The following is a 19,589-nucleotide window of genomic DNA, read 5'->3' on the forward strand; positions in this document are numbered from 1 at the left end:
TTTTTACCAATAAACATTAAAATTTCATACTTAAGAGCCGTTTTTTCTAAGAATCAGGCAAATTCCTGAAACTGTGGAAGTGACCTCCTCCAAATTGCTTGAATTTTTTATATATTGATCAGAATATAGAGAAAACCTGTTGGGGAAAAAAAAAATTTTCAAAAATGTTTCGTTCACTCGGAATCTGGGCTTAAATTTTTGCGATTTTTTTAAAAATTTTTAGAAATTTAGTTTTTGCCACCTTTGAACCCATTTTTTTGGCAAGGCAATAAGTTGCACATAGCTTTTGTAGTTAATATCAGACGTAACCCAAAAGCTCTCTCCAAAAAATATAAAAAAGTTGCGTGACACTGTGCGGTTGGCTAATTATCATAGTTCAAAAGTACAAAATCAATCAGTTTTGTCAACTTTTAATCGGAGTTAATTCTAGCGGCGAAGTGTTGCACACAATTTTTCTTTTAGGATTTGAAATTATTAAAGGTATTGAGTCTAAAAATGCAAAGAAAGTTATGTGATACCTAAGGCCTATTAATATATTAAGGCTTGAAATTGGAAAAAAATGTTTTAGTATACTTACAAAATGAACCATTACGGCAGAGGCGCTTAGTTTTGTAAAAATGTAAACATATCCAACTGTCAATACAAAAAGGTCCTAACATAATAATAAAAAAAATTCGTGTGATTTTGTCACACGTATGATATAACATGAATTAAAAACTGAACAAAAATCTAACATCAAGATAACTATATTGCTAATTAAATAAAACATAAATCAAACATTTAAATGTTTTTCCATTTAAAAATTAGCTTTTCATTTATTAATAGAGTCATTTACACACATTATCCACCACATCACACATAATTTCTACTCTGCTGCAGTAAGTTTCTCTAAGAATAATGATATGACTGTATTATAGTCTTCTTCGGATAATGAATAATCGCCACAACCACTGATTAGAAAAGGAGCATTTACTAAACAGATAATTTTATCAGTTTGGTTATTTATCTCCTCGGTAGTAACTGGCCAGCGAAAAGTATTCTTCTCTTGCCCGTTAATCATACAATTAACTCTGATCCCAGTTATAGATACCTAAAAGTATTAGCGCAACATTTAAAATAATATAATAAAGATGATTTGTTTAATTTTGCTTACATTCAATAAAACTTGTAAAGTCTTATATAATGTCATTCTGAAATTATTTTTACATTTTATTTATATTCCTTTTATTTTAGAGCACTGTTTTGTAAAACAAAATAAAAACTTGAAACTAATATATACTTTGAATAATATTACCTCCACAATATATCCAATATTCCATTGTTTTTCATATGCAGCAGCAACCCAATCATTCACTTTCCATACAAGACAAATTTCTTTTGCAAGATTGGCGATGTCTTCCTCATATTTATTATCATCTTCATTGTCTCCTGCCAGATTAAAGTCATCATTTTTGCCATAAACTTCTTTGTTATCGTTAACCTGACTATTTTCATTATTTTCTGTTGTCGGTTCTACCAGCTTACCTTTTCTTTTCAGGTTACTAAATCTATAACAATATCAATTGTACATATTTTTAAACATATGTAAACAAACACACAAAATTATAACTTTCACCTAAATTTTAATTTCATATTTGTAAAAGAACTATTTAACAGTCAGAAACATAATCTAATTTGCAAAAGTTTTGATAGCAACAATGCCTACCTTGAAAATAAAGATCTTATATGTTGGCTAGTTACATATTGATCAGGCGGAAGTTCTCTCCTCAGCTGCATGTGAACCTGCTCAGGGCTCATTTTATTACCTGATTCTTCTCCACGAATAAAGTATTTATACAACAGTTCTTTCTGCTGATTTGAAAATCTAAAAGAACTTCGAACTGGTAATGCCCAACCTTGCAATAGAAAAATGTTCATGCAATGTGGTTTGTCTTTTACGGAAGCACTGTTAGAGGATGAAGAAATTGGCATATTTAGTTGTGAAGTAATTTTCATCTTATGAACAAACGAGTTGCGAACTTTATCCAATGATGTTAATGATTTCGGAACTGTATGAAGACCGGATAGCATGTGTTCTTCTAACTTAGCATCGCTTTCAAATGATAAAGTACAATTCATTTCAGTGCAAAATCTTAATGAATATAATTGCCTGTCACTTCTTTTCTGTTTTTCCTTAAGTGACTTGTTACGCTTAATTGAATTATCTGTTTTGCTATATGACAACAACAACTTAATCGAGGGTTGAATTTTAAGATTTCCATACTCTTGTTCAATTCTCTCACCGATATTGAAATATCGCCACATCTTCATACTTTTCTCACCAAACTCAAATGAGTGATAGTTGCTAATGTTCTTAATCTTTGGTCCAGTAACTACAGTTTTATCATTGCTAATTTGAGCAACTGCTACTTTTGCATCTTTAGCGCCAAAACTATAATGCATAGCCTTGTGTATATCTTCAGCAGTCAAAAGATTATTACCAGAGTCAACGTAACTCCTTAAAATTGTCTTTACACCTGCACTCTCCCTGTCACATTGATCTTTTCCACAACAGGGTTCATTATAATCATATCTCAGCAACTTTATATCTCTCTCTTTGCATACATTGTAGATTGCTTCAGCTGAAAGATTTCCCTGATAGCAGCCGGCATTATCAGATTTGGTAAACATTTTCTTGATATGCGGTTGATCAATTCTGAATTGGTCTAAAACTGCAGTGGCTAACGAAACAACATCACCTATTCCCTGATCACACCTATACATTGAAGTAAAGTAAACACGTTTGAATAACTTTCCTGCTATTTTTATGAAGAATATATCCACATGTAAACTCATTCCTTTCTTGCCAAAATACTCTCTTTGGCCCTCTCTGTATCGAACCGGAAGAATTTTTTGACAAAAATCTTTAAGCCAGAAAGCAGTTTCATCGTTTAATTGCTTAAAAGCTTCGATTTTTGCCTTTTTCTGTTGAGAATCTCTCATCAGGTGTTTTATGTAGTTGAATACATCCTTTACAGCAATTTCCAAATCATAAATAGAATCAGCATCGTCAGAATTTTGAATTGTTAGTTCTTTGATCATCTTGATAGCTTTTCACAAATCATAGCAATCGGCACATACCACTTCTGATATCTCTGTGTTGGATTGAAGATTTTTTTCAGATGGATCTGATAAGGCATGTTTTGAGCTATGAGAAGAAATGTTTGAGTCATTGACACTACAATTGGTTTGATAACTTGTTTTCAAATACCTTTTTCCTTTTTCAAGGGCAGCTTCGAGAGATTTAGAACTAAATCTTTGTGCCAATTTTTGTAATGTTTGAAAACCATTCATGCCTGAAGCAGTAACATCATCTAATCCAGCTAAGCTTTTTCGACTTGAAGGTTTTATTGCATGCAATACTTTCCACAAACTTGAATCAGATAATGGTATATAATTGTTTTCACTACAAATTTTTCGATAGAACATGATAGCGTGGCTATATTTTGTCGTCAGTATTGCATGCACTATCTTTTGTTCTTCACCGCTGTCGTATTTTAATTTGGTTATTCCATAAGCAACATCATGCAAAATACCGCTTGTAAATATAAAGTCTAAGAAATGTTCACACTTTGTTTGATCAAGACTAGATCGGACGAATACTTTCTTCTCTGGAAATGCCAACCCTTTATGAGATGCATGCCATTTTCTTGCTGTTTCTATACGATGTTTGGTACACTCAAATGTGTTCATTATAAACTTTTTGGTATACTTGGTATGGTCTAATAATGAGAGGATAACTAACTTTCCCATGGAATCACTTTGCTTATATACTTTCTGAGCACGAATAATTTCAATTGGGAGAGGGCTATTTATTTCATCAACATTTTTACTGTTAAGAAAATCTATAAGTATTTCCTCTTGTCCAGGAGCAACAGCTTCCGCAAATTTTTTCTTTAATAAGTTTTCTAGGCGAACATACTTGCGTTTTAACTTATCTTTAGTAGTATCTTCCAGATATTCGAACTTCCTTTTTAATCTAAATTTTATTGGACTTGCATTAAAAACCTCAGTTACACTCTCACGGCTTCTTAGAGATTCGTTTAAAATCTCCTGTGAAACATTAATTTCACCGGGATCAAATTCTTCATCTGGAGTAGCAGGTGTCATATATGTTTGTTCTTGTTGTGTTTGTGTTTCTGTACATAAATTGGTGTTTTCGTTGACTCTAGATAAAGCAGTTTCTTGCTTTAAATGGGTAAAACACAGCATTGCACCAACTGAAAATACTTCATTGTATCGCTTTGACATTGATATGACGACATGTATTGGTGACGCCCTTAAAGCGGGAGATTTTTTTCCTTTTATATTTAGATGGTGAGGATGAAAGCATGTTTTTGGAGGACTCCATGCAATACGAAACGTGTACCGGTGAAAAGCACATATTTGTTCATCCTTTTCAAGATTTCTTTTAAGTCTATTTGCAATAAGTCCATTTTCTTCCCAAATATTATTATCGTTTAATCGCATGACCTAAAAACAATTTTTTAAACAATTATTAAGTGTGTCATTTAAAGCATTGTTTATAATCTGACTCTTCACGAAAAATGTTTACAAGTTTGAAATACATTGTTGTTATTATTAAAATACAATATTGCAAGAGTGTGATTAATTTAGTGATTATTTATTAAAAGAGTGAGGAATTAATTAAAAGAGCTATTTTTTTTTGTTTAAAGAACTTTGTCTCAAAATCTTATTGCAGAGAAGTTATAAAGTATGTAATTATAAAAATTATATTACAGTCTGCGTAAATTTAAAATACATAATTACCTTTAAGTTGATGAGGTGTTTCTTAACATCAACATCTCCCAGCTGATGAATGTAGAACATTTTGTTTATAATTTTATGTTTTTTGAATGATCCACAATTTCCTTTTGAAAAGCAACAACAGTTTTCATAAAAATATTTGTTTTGTTTCATACTCAACTAAAAACAAGTTCTATTTATGCAGTACCTATTTCTCAATAGCAATGATAAAATATCTACTCTATTTATGCAAATTTTAAAGATCGTTAAAATAAAGTTAAGACATTTTTATGGTAAAGTAAACAACCGCCCACTAACTTGTTTCTCCACAATCGTGATATCAGCGATTCTTCTTCCATTCGATCACCACAAGTTATTTGGTTATGACGTAAATTTAAATAATTCACTTCTGATCATGTATTGTTTTTTATTATTATTTATTTCAATTGTTATGATTTCTATATCATAGTCAGAAACGCTTAAATTTTTTCTTAACATTACGTGCAATGTTTTGTGTAATGCTAAATGCTAATTTTGGATGATAGAAATTTTATTGTGAGCGAAAACCTCAGCTGTGTGTCCAAAAAAATATCTCTTCGTACTTAATCATTTTTAACAATTTGTACCTTTATTTTTAACTTAATATCTAAAGATCACACGAATTTTTTTTATTATTATGTTAGGACCTTTTTATATTGACAGTTGGATATGTTTACATTTTTACAAAACTAAGCGCCTCTGCCGTAATGGTTCATTTTGTAAGTATACTAAAACATTTTTTTCCAATTTCAAGCCTTAATATATTAATAGGCCTTAGGTATCACATAACTTTCTTTGCATTTTTAGACTCAATACCTTTAATAATTTCAAATCCTAAAAGAAAAATTGTGTGCAACACTTCGCCGCTAGAATTAACTCCGATTAAAAGTTGACAAAACTGATTGATTTTGTACTTTTGAACTATGATAATTAGCCAACCGCACAGTGTCACGCAACTTTTTTATATTTTTTGGAGAGAGCTTTTGGGTTACGTCTGATATTAACTACAAAAGCTATGTGCAACTTATTGCCTTGCCAAAAAAATGGGTTCAAAGGTGGCAAAAACTAAATTTCTAAAAATTTTTAAAAAAATCGCAAAAATTTAAGCCCAGATTCCGAGTGAACGAAACATTTTTGAAATTTTTTTTTTTTCCCCAACAGGTTTTTTCTATATTCTGATCAATATATAAAAAATTCAAGCAATTTGGAGGAGGTCACTTCCATTGACTGCCTGATTCTTACAAAAAATGACTCTTAACATTTTCACAGTAATTTTTAATAGAAAAATTTTCAAATGTTACAAAAATTTCAATGTTACAAAGTCTTTGAACATTTTTCTTTAAAAAAAGTACTGTGAAAATGTTAGGTATGAACTTCTTAACGTTTATTGGTAAAAAAAAAAGTATTCTGATATGGTTGCTAGAGCATTTAAGTACTTTTTACTGTCAAGAACCCGTTGTCATCCCGTTGTTCTTTTTAGTCGTAAAAACTAATGTGGACTACCAAGTTGTAGCATCATTTGTCATTCAAAATGAAGCTTTAACATTCATTAAAATATGGAATCCTCTTTGGCTACTACAACCATTTATGGTAGACAACTGCGATGAAGAAATTCAATTCATCTTATTTTGTTTCCAAGTAAGTACATTGTTTACAGGGTTGGGGTCGTTACATTTTGAAGATACTTAAAAATAAAAAAAGTAAAAGTACTGACTTTAAAAGTAACAAAGTGAACTAAAAAGTATTGCTTAACCAAAGTACTAAAATAAATGTATTTTAGTTTAGCAATACTTTTTAGTTACAAAGTAAAAGGTACTTTTGTGTGTCACAAAATTGAATACATCAAACATTAACATGAAAGAAATAAGTTTTTAAGTTATCTTGTCATAAAACTATGCATATATTTTATCGAGCAATGTAAAAAATTTTATTACAACAAATGTGTTTCAGCGCTTGTTAATGTTTGTGGATTATTGCATAATACAAATTTATGTATAATTATGTAAGAGTAGTATCTATGTAAAAAAATAATTTATTCAACGAAAAGATAAAATGTTTTCTCGCTGTCTTTGAAGCGATAAAACTATACAAACAACATAGCTGCGTATTGTTATAACTGCGTATTGTTATAAACGTTTTTGAAAAGTGTTCCAAACAGACAGCTAGTTCTTTCATTCGTTATAAAGTAAAAAAATAGGTCTGAAAAGAAACAAAAGTGAAAGTACTACGTTGTTCAATTCTTTTACTTGAACATTTGTTCAAGTACAATTACTCTATTTATTATAAAACGTATTTATATATATAATATAATAAAAGATGAAAACTATTAATTTTTTTTGTCATATATATTTCTGCAAAATATGTCAAAGAAAATTAATAGCTTTCGTCTTTTTAAATACACATCTTTTATTATGCGATTTCCACCGGGTTCGATGCAAGCATGGGTTCGATGGTTATCTGCTCATTAAAAAAGAGAAACAATTTTGACTATGCTAAGAAAGGTTGCATCATCTAAAACACATGATCTATATGAAGAACATGTCAGAGAGTTAAGAGCGAGTGAGCTTTGGAAAAGTGATAGTTCCAAGAATTTTTGAAACTGGCTCGAAAAAACTTGGTTTCCAGTCCGCCAGGTACATTAGAATAATTTTATTACTCAGAGGTATTGAGAAATAGTTTTAAGCAAAACTTATGCTATAATTTTTGACAAGTGTATTAATGCAAAAGATTAGTGTATTTTTATAACTTTTAATATATGTATTTTCTTTAATTAGCTCTGGGTACGTTAATATCGACTGGGTTTGCTTGAAGTTGCAGTTGACACAAATAATGAGGTGGAAAGTAAGAATAAAGACTTTAAAAATGGCTACTTAAGTAAATTCCATGATAAAAGTTAAAGTGGAATGATTACGATTCTTGTGGAGCAATTTTTACCTGATAAGTACAACAGGTATATTTTAGTGTTGCTGTTCTCACGTATATGTGTGTGTGTGTTTGTGTGCATATAAATAGCTTATAATTATAAAACTAATTTTTTAGTTATGTTGAATCTAATTTTAAACCAACAAAGTCTGCCTTCTTGGCTACATAACCGACCAAAAATATTTGTTGCCCACTGTATTGAGAAATTGGATTCATCAAAATTCATAGCAAGATATTTGATTTATTTAGAAGGTGAAAAAAACGATAGTATTTATGAAGTTTTTTTTGATGATGAATTGCGAATGCCGAGTTGTAATTGCTTTGATGGGAAAAAAAACTTACTTCCGTGTAAACATATGCTCGTTGTAACTACAAAGTATAAAATATTTTGGAATTCGTTTGGTACACAATACAAGAACTCTGTTTTTTTAAACTTGGACTTTGATGTAATGGGATCGCGTATAGTTGAATCAGAAAGTATATCGGTCAAAGAACCATGTCCTAAAGATGACCCATCTCAACTATCTAATATACGAATCAAAAGTTATCCAAAACAAGGTAAAGCTTCTATTTGCCGCGAATTTTTAAATCAAGTAAAGTCATTGACTTACTTAATTGAGTCTCAAGAAGTATTTGATTAACTAGAGGAAAGGCTACAAACCGCATTAAAAGACTGCGAAGAAAGCACATGTAAAAATTACGGGTTAGTTGTCGAACATGAAAAGAAAAGACATCGTGTTATTTGCCAAATAAACAAAGTCTACTTCGACATGCTACCTCCTCCCTAAAAAAAGAAATCGAATCTTTCAGGTAGAGTTGGTATTGCAAATGACGCACGAAAAGCGGCATCAAAAATATCAAAAATATCATATCAAAAATATGGAAGCTTCTGGAAAAAAAAATTAATATAATATTTTGTAAAATAAAAAAATGAAGTTGAAACCTGAATCTCATTATCTTTTATTTCCCGGTATTTGATTCGAAAAATAGATGAATTTTTTATTATATAGATTATTAATTTTTTATTGATGCTACTAATAACACATGGGTGTATAAACTATGGGTGTTAGTCTTAAGCGCCATTTAGTCTTTCGGCTTCAACAAAGTTAAAGACTCTGCACTCATATGTATAGACTAATTTTGTTAAAGATGTGCTAATTTTATATTTTTAGGTTTTTAGAGTATGAGTGCATTTTATGAAATTAAGTGCCAACGCTACCATGTACTTTAATTTTATTTCAATGAAAACTAGATGTAAATTTAGTTATAAAAGGTTTACTGTTTTCTCTGTCCTGACTCGTCCTCAACAAAAAAGTATCAGTTTTCGATATAAATTTACTTATATAAAATATTTTTAAATAATGGCTATTTGAATGCTTTCTTAATCTCAAGTTTGACCAGCCATTGCACAGTGGTTAGAGTTCTGAGATCTCTAGAGTCCTAAGTTCTTATACCCAAAAGATCTGCGATATGGTAAGATGAATTTTTGAAGCAACTTAATAACTAATAATAAAAACTAATGAAAAATTTTTTAAAAAAGGGATATTTTTATTTTAAAATACTGTTTAGATTAAATGATATTGAATCAAAAAGAATTTTCTTTGGGTGGCTTGACCACGCTAACAGTTTTATAATAGATTTCAAAAAAAATTAATTAAATATACAGAAAATGAGAGCATTTCTATCATGAAGCATCTCAAATGTTAGAATCATACTTCACTCGTACTAATTTTTTAAATTTACTTAGAACTAAAATTGTAAAGTATCAAAATAAAGTATTAGACATTATCTCAAAAACAAATTAAACTTTACTACATGGCTACTATTACTAGGGAGAAAAGTAATGGTCCAAAAAAGGGTCTTTGAAAAGAAAAATTTATGTAAATTGAATTGGCAAATAGGTACTCTAAAAATTAAATATGTTCTTTATACACTCCTAGAGTTATAATAATATGTATGTTCAAATTTATATCAATGAAAAGCTTTTTGGAAATCTGGAATAAGATAATAAAAGTATCTGGAATTCAGGATATACCCAGCAAAAGATAAATTCTGAAGATACTAAAAATAGTCTTAACACTTTAGCTCTTAACCGTCCTCAGCTGCAGGAGTTTATTTGTGGATTCCATTTATTGTTTAATGATGTTAGAAAAATGAACAATAAGTTTATTCAAGGTTTTATTGTAGCAAAAGAGATATCCCTCAAAGTTTTGTTTTTGTAGTAATTTCAATAAAGTCTAAAAATATTTTCCTAAAAGTATGACCAAAACAAAGCTTGAAAAATGTGTATATTATGTTTAATGCTTCAAACAATATAATTTTTGATGTGCTAGAAAATATTACATTTAAAATCGTTTATTTTTATTTACTGATTATAAAATCAAACTTAAATAGTGGCAACAACAATTGCATTTATTTACTTATAGATAATTTAAATCTTATTGGTTTTTTAATTTCATATGAAAAGAAGATTTAATAGTTTTTTATAAATATTTGATTTCTACTTTCAAAGTAACTTTGGATGAACAACTCAGCTTTTACATCTTAAACAACTTTAAAATGCATTCTACAAAATAGAGTGCTCAATGTTCTTAAAAGAACAGAGCAATTATAAATTATATATATATATAAATATATATATATATATATATATTTATATATTTTTAAAAATATATATATATAAATATATATATATATATATATATATATATATATATATATATATAATATATATATATATATATATATATATATATATATATATATATATATATATATATATATATATATATATATATTTATATATATATGTATATATATATATATATATATATATATATATATATATATATATATATATATATATATATATATCAATGGCGGATCCAGCATTTTTTGGTCTTTGAGATAGCTAACTTCCAGACATGGAGCAAACTCCAAACATTTATATGTTTATACTTATGTCAAATAAGGATGCTTTGCAAAAAATTGCGATGATTGGAGGCTGGGAACAAAAAAGCCCCAATTTAGTGCCCCCCTGCCCCAAACGTGAGAGCAACAAGTTGATAAAATATTTTTTGTACTGTTTTTAACTAGACTAATATTCATTGATAAATTTTAAATTTCATAGTAAAAAATTTTAGCTTTCAAAAATTATGACCATATAAAGTTTAAACCCTCCTCAATTTGAGGGGTTATAAATTTTATATGGTCATTATTTTCAAACGCTGAAAGATAATACTATGAAACTTAAAATTTATGGATGAATATAAGTCTAGTTGAGAACAGTACACAAAATACTTCATCAACTTGGTGATCTCACATTTGGGGCAGGGGGGGGCACAAAATTTGGGGCTTTTTTGTTCCTAGCCTCCAATCATAGCAATTTTTTGCAAAGCATCCTTATTTGATATAAGTATAAACATATAAATGTTTGGAGTTTGCTCCATGTCTGGAAGTTAGCTATCTCAAAGACCAAAAAAAGCTGGATCCGGCTCTGTATATATATATATATATATATATATATATATATATATATATATATATATATATATATATATATATATATATATATATATATGTATATATATATATATATATATATATATATATATATATATATCTATATATATATATATATATCTATATATATATATATATATATATATATATATATATATATATATATATATATATATATATATAAACGAACAATAGGTGGCTTTTTCTTGCGTAAATTATGCACAATAGGGAGACACTTACAATGAATATATATATATATATATATATATATATATATATATATATATATATATATATATATATATATATATATATATTATATATATATATATTACATATGTATATATATATATATATATATATATATATATATATATATATATATTATTATTATTGTTATTATTGTTGCTATTATTGCTATTCTTCTTCTTCTTCTTCTTCTTCTTCTTCTTCTTCTTCTTCTTCTTCTTCTTCTTCTTCTTCTTCTTCTTCTTCTTCTTCTTCTTCTTCTTCTTCTTCTTCTTCTTCTTCTTCTTCTTCTTCTTCTTCTTCTTCTTCTTCTTCTTCTTCTTCTTCTTCTTCTTCTTCTTCTTCTTCTTATTATTATTATTATTATTATTATTATTATTATTATTATTATTATTATTATTATTATTAGTGTTTGACGTCAGAACTCATTCCATTGTTTTTCTTGAATTTTGTAACGTTTTTTAATTGTATTTTTGATCGGATTTTTCTTGATTTAAATATATGGCTGATGAGTGCCGCAAACGGCATGAAACTTTAAATACCGTAAAACAGTTGTTTTTTTTCAGCTTACTTTTTTATTTATTTACTGATCTATTTTGTGATTATTTAACTTTACATTTACCACTCTCTAGTCGAAAAAATTTATTATTATTACGTTATCAAAACAAGAATATATATGGGTAGATTAGTGTAAAATGAGCACCTTAAACAAAAATTGGAATAATTTCAAAAATAATTAAGCTGGACCCAAAATTTTTGCGAATAAACAATATTTAGGGATCCTTTCTCATGATCCACTTAGATATTTGAGCACCCGAAAATTTTTCTTAAAAACACAGAGGTTTTAAAAAAGTAACAAAAATGCTCATATTACCCAGACCACTTGGTAATATGAGCACTTTAAATTAGCTCACAAAAAAACATTAATTAAAAAAAAATACCAACCTGACAATTAGAACTAATTTTTTGAATATAAGGATTCGTTATTAATAAAACTTATCATTAAAAGATCAAATTTTAAGCCACTTTTTGTTGAAACAATACTACTATGTTTTCCGCAAGAAAAAAAAAAAGTTAGTTTGTTATTTTTTCAATTTTATCAACTCAAACCTTTGAACGATAAAAATTCAATATTTTTGAATTTAAATTACAGAAAAATATTTAATATTGTTAAAATAATAAAAAGTTTTACTACGTTTTATTTTTATTCAAAAAACCAATTAAAACCACTGCTTTTTTTGGACTTTAAAACTAGGTAATTTGAATGAAAATCACTGGGTAATTTGAGCATGCTCATATTACACAAAAATAGCATCTTTAAATAAAGTCAAAACTAAATAGTTCTATGCATTGTTTTTCAAGCCAAAAAGGATTGGATTTTTAGCTAACATATTTTTCTTGATGAAAAAATTAATTTCATTATTTTAGTATTAAAATTTCGCGCCACAAATTTATTCATGTGTGATAATATTATTTTAAAAACGCAAAAAAATTTAACATTGTCTTAATTAGATGATACCCGCTAATTACTGCATATAGATTTACGCTAATTGTACTGATTCCTGTAATCACCAGATAAAGTCGATTCAAAAAATACATAGCAACTTTAACTTCACTGCTAACATCTAAGAAATCGTTAAGTATGCTCATATTACCAAGGTGCTTATATTACCCTAATCTAACCTATATATATATATATATATATATATATATATATATATATATATATATATATATATATATATATATATATATATATATATATATATATATATATATATATATATATACATTTCTGTTTGAACACCTATATATATATATATATACATATATATATATATATATATATATATATATATATATATATATATATATATATATATATATATATATATATATATATATATATATATATATATATATATATGTATATATATATATATATATATATATATATATATATATATATATATATATATATATATATATATATGTATATATATATATATATATATATATATATATATATATATATATATATATATATATATATATATGTATATATATTTTTATTATTTGATACTTTTAAAATAATTAATATCTATATTCCGCTAATTTATAACTATAAAACTTTGTTAATAAACAATTATTTTATTAGTGTATTTATACTATACACTGTATAGACCATAAATAGATCATTGTATGTCGAAGCTTATAAACGTACCGCAATGTACTTACCGATGCTGGCATACCATTTTAAAAACGCTTTGACAACTAATCGTTTTGGCGCTCTTCAGCCGGCAGCGGCAACCCTACAAAAAATTGCATAGCGGAGCTTTAGCGTTTTTGCAACGGCGGCAAGCTGCATTAGGTTTTGCAGTGGACCAGCATCAGCATGCCGGCGGCGGCTTTACGCATTATGGTCCGATGAAAACATGTTTACTGAGAATGCGTATCAAAAACATGCAGGTAATCGAATAGAAAAATAAACACAATTTAAAGCAATAATTTTAGTAAAATACTTTATAAAATAGAATGACACATCCTTATTAGAAATTATTAAAGTTTTTCTCAATCAGTTTTAAACATGAAAACAAATTAGAAAATTAAACTTAAAATATTCGATAAAATCCAGTAAATGTATGTGACGGTAAAATCCAATAAATGTATGTGCGCAAACGCAATAAATTGAGGTGGCAGTTCACGTTCACTTGCCCATTAATAAAAGGTGAATGCTTCTCACGTTCATGTCCTGTTAAGTTATAAAGGTTAAACAGTGCAAAAAAAAAAAAAGTGTGAATGGAGTTGGGGGAGGGGAGTAAGACCACCGAGAGTGCAAAACTTATATAGGAGGGGGATGGGAGGGTGACAACCGTCGAGGGAGGTGAGGAAAGAGGGTATAACCACCAAGCATCAATAATACAAATATATAACCTAAATATCAAACTTCGCCGTTTTTAGTGAAGGCAATTTAATATTAGGTAATGCGTTAGAAGCCATTATTATATCGGTCACGAGATAGTAACCCCCCCCCTCCCATTGAGCTTTTTTTCAAAAATATTTTTTGTTAATTGACTATTATACAGAATTGGACTAATATATTGACGAATGATTTGATTATTATACGTAATTATACGTATATGAACTTGATTATTACGCTAAAGTATGAAAAATTAAAAATGAAAGTTACTAATAAATGTGGGGACCTTTTTTTTTTTACAGACTTTTTTAGTCTCCTTCTTGACGAGCTTGAAAACCCGCCCCAGTCTAAATTAAGGTTAGAATTAAAGATGATTAGTTCTGAGGTGATAAATCTGGTGCCCTACCGACAATACAAATTTGTATTGGTCAAAAAAGATTGTAAAAGCTGAAAAACTGAAATTTGATGTTTTCTTGAAAGTTTATTCGCAAATTTCAAACCTTTCAAACTCAAATGAAGTTTAAAATAACTCCATTAAATACAATACTCATAAAAAATCGTCATTTAAAGAACTTTTTTTCTGATTTTTCTAATATGGCATGGATCTCGGAAAATGTTTCTAATGAAGCATATGAAATCACTTGTTTTAAATTTATTTAATTACAAGTTTCCAATGTGATGCAAAACTACTAATATAAAAACTAAAGCCTCTGTATAATGATAAAACATAATCAATGAGTGTTTTCTAATGTCCTCGCATACCAACTAACATGAAAACTAATGCCTTTAGTAGTTAGAGCATCAGGTTTACATTCAGTAAAATCTTTACCCAAATCATAAAAACCAATGCAGTAATTTGAAAGTAATTATTTTTAAAATCTTTTGAAAATGTAAATACAATTTTACGAAACTTGTCTAGTATAAAAAACACCGTGTTATTTCTAAAAATAATTACTTATTTTATGCTATTACGACGTTCAACATATATATATATAAATATAAATATAAATATATATATATATATATATATATATATATATATATATAAATATATATATATATATATATATATATATATATATATATATATATATATATATATATATATATATATATATATTATATATATATATATATATATATATATATATATATATATATATATATATATATATATATAGTGTCACGGTAAGGAAGGAGGCGTGAACTTCCTGGTTAAATGCACTTTTGCGTTACTCTGTGACAAGACCATTAGGTCTTCTTGGGGCATCTAAATAACAAAAAAATTTTATTTTTTGCTTAATTAAATTTAAATTGGCGTAATTTATGTATGATTTAAAAGAACTTGTTGTAAAATAAAATATTTCGTCAAGATTTTATTTATAAAAATCTGCATTTTTGAGCTTGATATAGCTAACTTTTTGTATGAGCTAGCTTACCAGACATAGAGAAAACTCCAAACATATATACGCTTATACTTATGTCAAATAAAAATGCTTTTCAAAAAATTGCGATGATTAAAGCCTGGAAACAAAAAAGCCCTAAAATTTGAGACGCCTTTGCCCCAAACGTGAAGCAACAAGTTGATAAAATATATATATTTTTTCTTTTTGTAAAGTTACTATAACAATTGCATAAACATAACTATTTCTTGTTTATCTATTACATTTCTGTTTGAACACCAGAGATTAGCTCATTTTAAAGTTTCTTCTTTAATATAACCATTTAATTTAAACATTTAACATAAGCAAATGATTGTGGAAAGAAGTAGTATTAGTCATCACGCGAGACCTCGAAATACAGCGAAGGTGCACCTAACAAAATTACACCTACAGGAAAAATCCAAAGGAATGACTCCGCAACCGAATGAGCTGTTCCGCATCCCTTTGAAAAAACAATTTCTAAATAAATGGTACAGTTAATAAATACACAAGCGCATGAATATATTAATTATGATTTTCACTTAAGTGATAGTTATAATTAACAATAGTATATAAATTAGTATTTATTTTTAAATATTGGATATAATTAAAAATAAAGTTCTTTAAATAAAATATCAGAATAATGGATTTTTCAATCATAATGATAATATGCATTCATTTTATTTTAATGGTTAATTCATTAATCATTATAATACATAATTATAGTTCAATAATGACCTTTCGTTTATGTAAACCAAATTAGTTTTTGAATATCACATTAACAATTGTTAATCCTATTTGTAGTTATGCATGCATCTTCAAATAGATTTTCAAATAAAATCATGGCATGCTGAGAATGAATATTCAATAATATACCATTATTTTTCAATATTATGCCAGTGTTGGACATTTGCTGAACAATATTGGACCGTGATTAGCCATTTAAAACTATAGTTGACCCAATATTGGAGCCATAATTTATCTAGTAATTTGCCGATATTTGCTCAATAAAGGGCCAGTTTTTGCTCCCCAATATTGCCCAAGTTTACGGCCAATATCGGCCCAATATAGTAGCCATTAAATCGCCAAAAATGGCCCAAAGAATTTGTGAAATTTGAGAAAGAATCTGAAGTAGCATTTGAAGGTTATTGAAAATTTTACTTAAAAAATATTTTTTTCAATTGTTTTTTATTGAATAAAATGTAATAAAATTTTACCATAAGGTAAAATTTTATTACATTTTATTCAATAAAAAACAATTAAGGTCCCCGATATTGAATTCAATTAGAACTCATTTTTAAATTAATTCTCGGAACAATAAGTTGTTTTCTGAAAACTTTGTTAAATACTTAAAAATTAATGCAATAAAATAAGATTGAAATATAAGTGGAGAAATTCCATGTGTCATTTTAAACATGAAAAGTAATATTTGGTAAATGTTAGTTTAGAAATATTTAAGTCCTTGAGACAATTTAATAGTGGTATAATCCAACAAGCATGCTTTTGTTTACAATAAAGATTTTTGAGTTTTCCGTAATTCATACTTCCCCATGCAACGTTGCAGTAAAAAAGATAAGTTAGTGCTGTAGTATTTAAAAATGGCTTTGTTTTATAAAGTATGGAAATATTATAAGAGATTTTACTTTCAATGGGTTGGATGTGAATCATGACAAGTTTTCATAAAGAATTACTCCTAAAAAGTTCACAGTAAATTCCCCTATGATTTCTGTTTTATTGAAAAAAAGATTTAGCAGTTTAAGTGGAATATTTATCAACTTTATTTGGTTTGCGAAACTGGGTGAATTTAGTTTTATCTACATTTAGTAAAAGGCGGTTACTTATAAATATTCATTTACTTTAGATAATTCTTATAAAACAGATTGAAATCGTCAGCTAACAACATAAGGTATAATATTTTAGATGCTAAAAATAAGTTATTTATATACACTAGAAACAATAATGGTCCAAAGATAGATCCTTGGTAAACCCAACAACTTATAATTTATTTTTGGTTTCATTTGTTTCATAAGTTATGCATTGTTTTCTGTTATTCAAATAGTCTTTAAACTAAAGTAAATTTAAGTTGTTTACAGTGAAGTACACCTTAAAAACACAAACACCTTAAAAACGAATAAGTCATAATTGATGTTCTCCATAAGCATCGTTTAAGTTAAGCGCATAATATTTTTTGTTTTAAGACTTTATATAAATACTCTCTTAAAAAAATACAAGTTAGACTTACTTTAATTTTTAGAAAATGTGATATGAACAATTTAATATATATATATATATATAAAATTATATTTAAGTTAAAAAACCACACAGGTTGATGGAATGAGCTTTTTACTAACAGTAGAGATGCTTGTAGTGTTTAAGGCTTGTAGTGTTTAAGATGCTTGTAGTGTTTAAGTTTAAAGTTAATAAAAAGTCTAAATTTCTCTTCAGAATCAGTAAGTTACATTTCAAAACAACGCAAAACGTTTCCCTTTTTGATGTTCTTGCTTTCCTTGCCATTTAATTTATATTTAGCACTTGTTTTGGTTGATGTCACAAGATTAATCATTATTAGCTTCATTCCATTAACTCTACAAGATATTTGGCTGTATACCGATTTTTCGCGGCACACTGGGCATTATTTAAAACCCTTTAGTTTACAAATGTCATTGGAAACGCATTTTGATTTACATGTATGAAATTGTTCTTTATCTTTATCTTTTTTTGCTTTTTCTTCTCCTTTTCATCCGTTTTTTTTCTTGATTTCAATCAACTCAACATGTTTAATGATGTTTTAGGCTTACATAGACCAAGGTATGTTGGTGACACGTATATTTTTTGTTTTGTTCCAGTCTTTTGGATTCACCTTGTTTACTGTAACGAAACCTGGTATATCTTCTAAACTTAAACTTTTCTCATAACTTTCTTTCATAATCATCTGTAACTGCTCAAACATAAATTTCCAGATCTTAGACATTTATCTATTTATTGTTTTAATTATAGGGCATACTAGCAATTAAAGAAGAAAAAGATAAAAATCATTCCAGTAATAATGACACAATACTCATTATTATTTCGCCTAAATGTGACCCTGCCATCCCTTTTGTATAGTACAATACCCTGTTAATTAGTACACTTCCTTGTCTTTTCAGATTTAAGTTTTGGTGTTCTGCTTCCCATCTCTGCCAAAACAACTGACCGAGCCTATAATCAATTTTAATAGTTCTGTTTAAAATATGGTTGTATTGGAATTATATGGATTAGTGTTGAAAAACAAATAAATAGTGTACAGCATTTTATAAACAATCTTTTTTTTCATTATAATTTACATTGAGACTAAACAATAACACGAGTTCTAGTTTATTGTTTCGTGTATTGTACTCTTCTTACTTTCCAGTCTTTACAACATGTTTTGCATTATCAGATATTTTGACAAACTTGCAACCACCTTGCTTCTTGATATTGCAATAGCATCTAGTTTTTAAAAAATCATCAACTAGATTAGTGTCTTGCTTTCTTGATATTTCTTATTGACACTTGTATTTTTTTAATGAATTCTACAATAGAGTGCTCTTCCTCTGCTGTCAAAATTTGAGATGCTGCTTTTTAATACTTTCAGTTTTCCATATAATCTCCTATCAATGGTGTCTTTAATAAAAGAAAACATAACAGTTTGCAAAGCAGCATAGTCTTTCTTGTTGTGCTCTTTGCACCAAGACATAGCTTGTTGAATCTGA

At 27.6% G+C, this 19,589-nt stretch overlaps 1 protein-coding gene and 1 long non-coding RNA gene across 2 annotated transcripts; one reads left to right on the forward strand and one right to left on the reverse strand.

The window, feature by feature from the left end:
- Positions 1-749: 749 nt before the first annotated feature.
- On the reverse strand, positions 750-3,081 carry LOC136086171 (uncharacterized). Its single transcript, XM_065808451.1, has 3 exons — positions 1,706-3,081; positions 1,295-1,547; positions 750-1,090 (listed from the first exon to the last, which is right to left on the reverse strand). The coding sequence occupies exons 1-3, from the start codon at positions 3,079-3,081 to the stop codon at positions 866-868; spliced, it is 1,854 nt and encodes a 617-aa protein (XP_065664523.1). The 3' UTR covers positions 750-865.
- A 3,917-nt stretch (positions 3,082-6,998) lies between these two features.
- Positions 6,999-8,688, forward strand: LOC136086514 (uncharacterized). Its single transcript, XR_010641384.1, has 3 exons — positions 6,999-7,457; positions 7,599-7,774; positions 7,864-8,688. It is a non-coding gene; the product is annotated as an uncharacterized LOC136086514 (long non-coding RNA).
- Positions 8,689-19,589: the final 10,901 nt, after the last annotated feature.

This window comes from Hydra vulgaris, chromosome 10, assembly GCF_038396675.1.
Source record: "Hydra vulgaris chromosome 10, alternate assembly HydraT2T_AEP".
Classification (NCBI taxonomy): Eukaryota; Metazoa; Cnidaria; class Hydrozoa; order Anthoathecata; family Hydridae; genus Hydra; species Hydra vulgaris.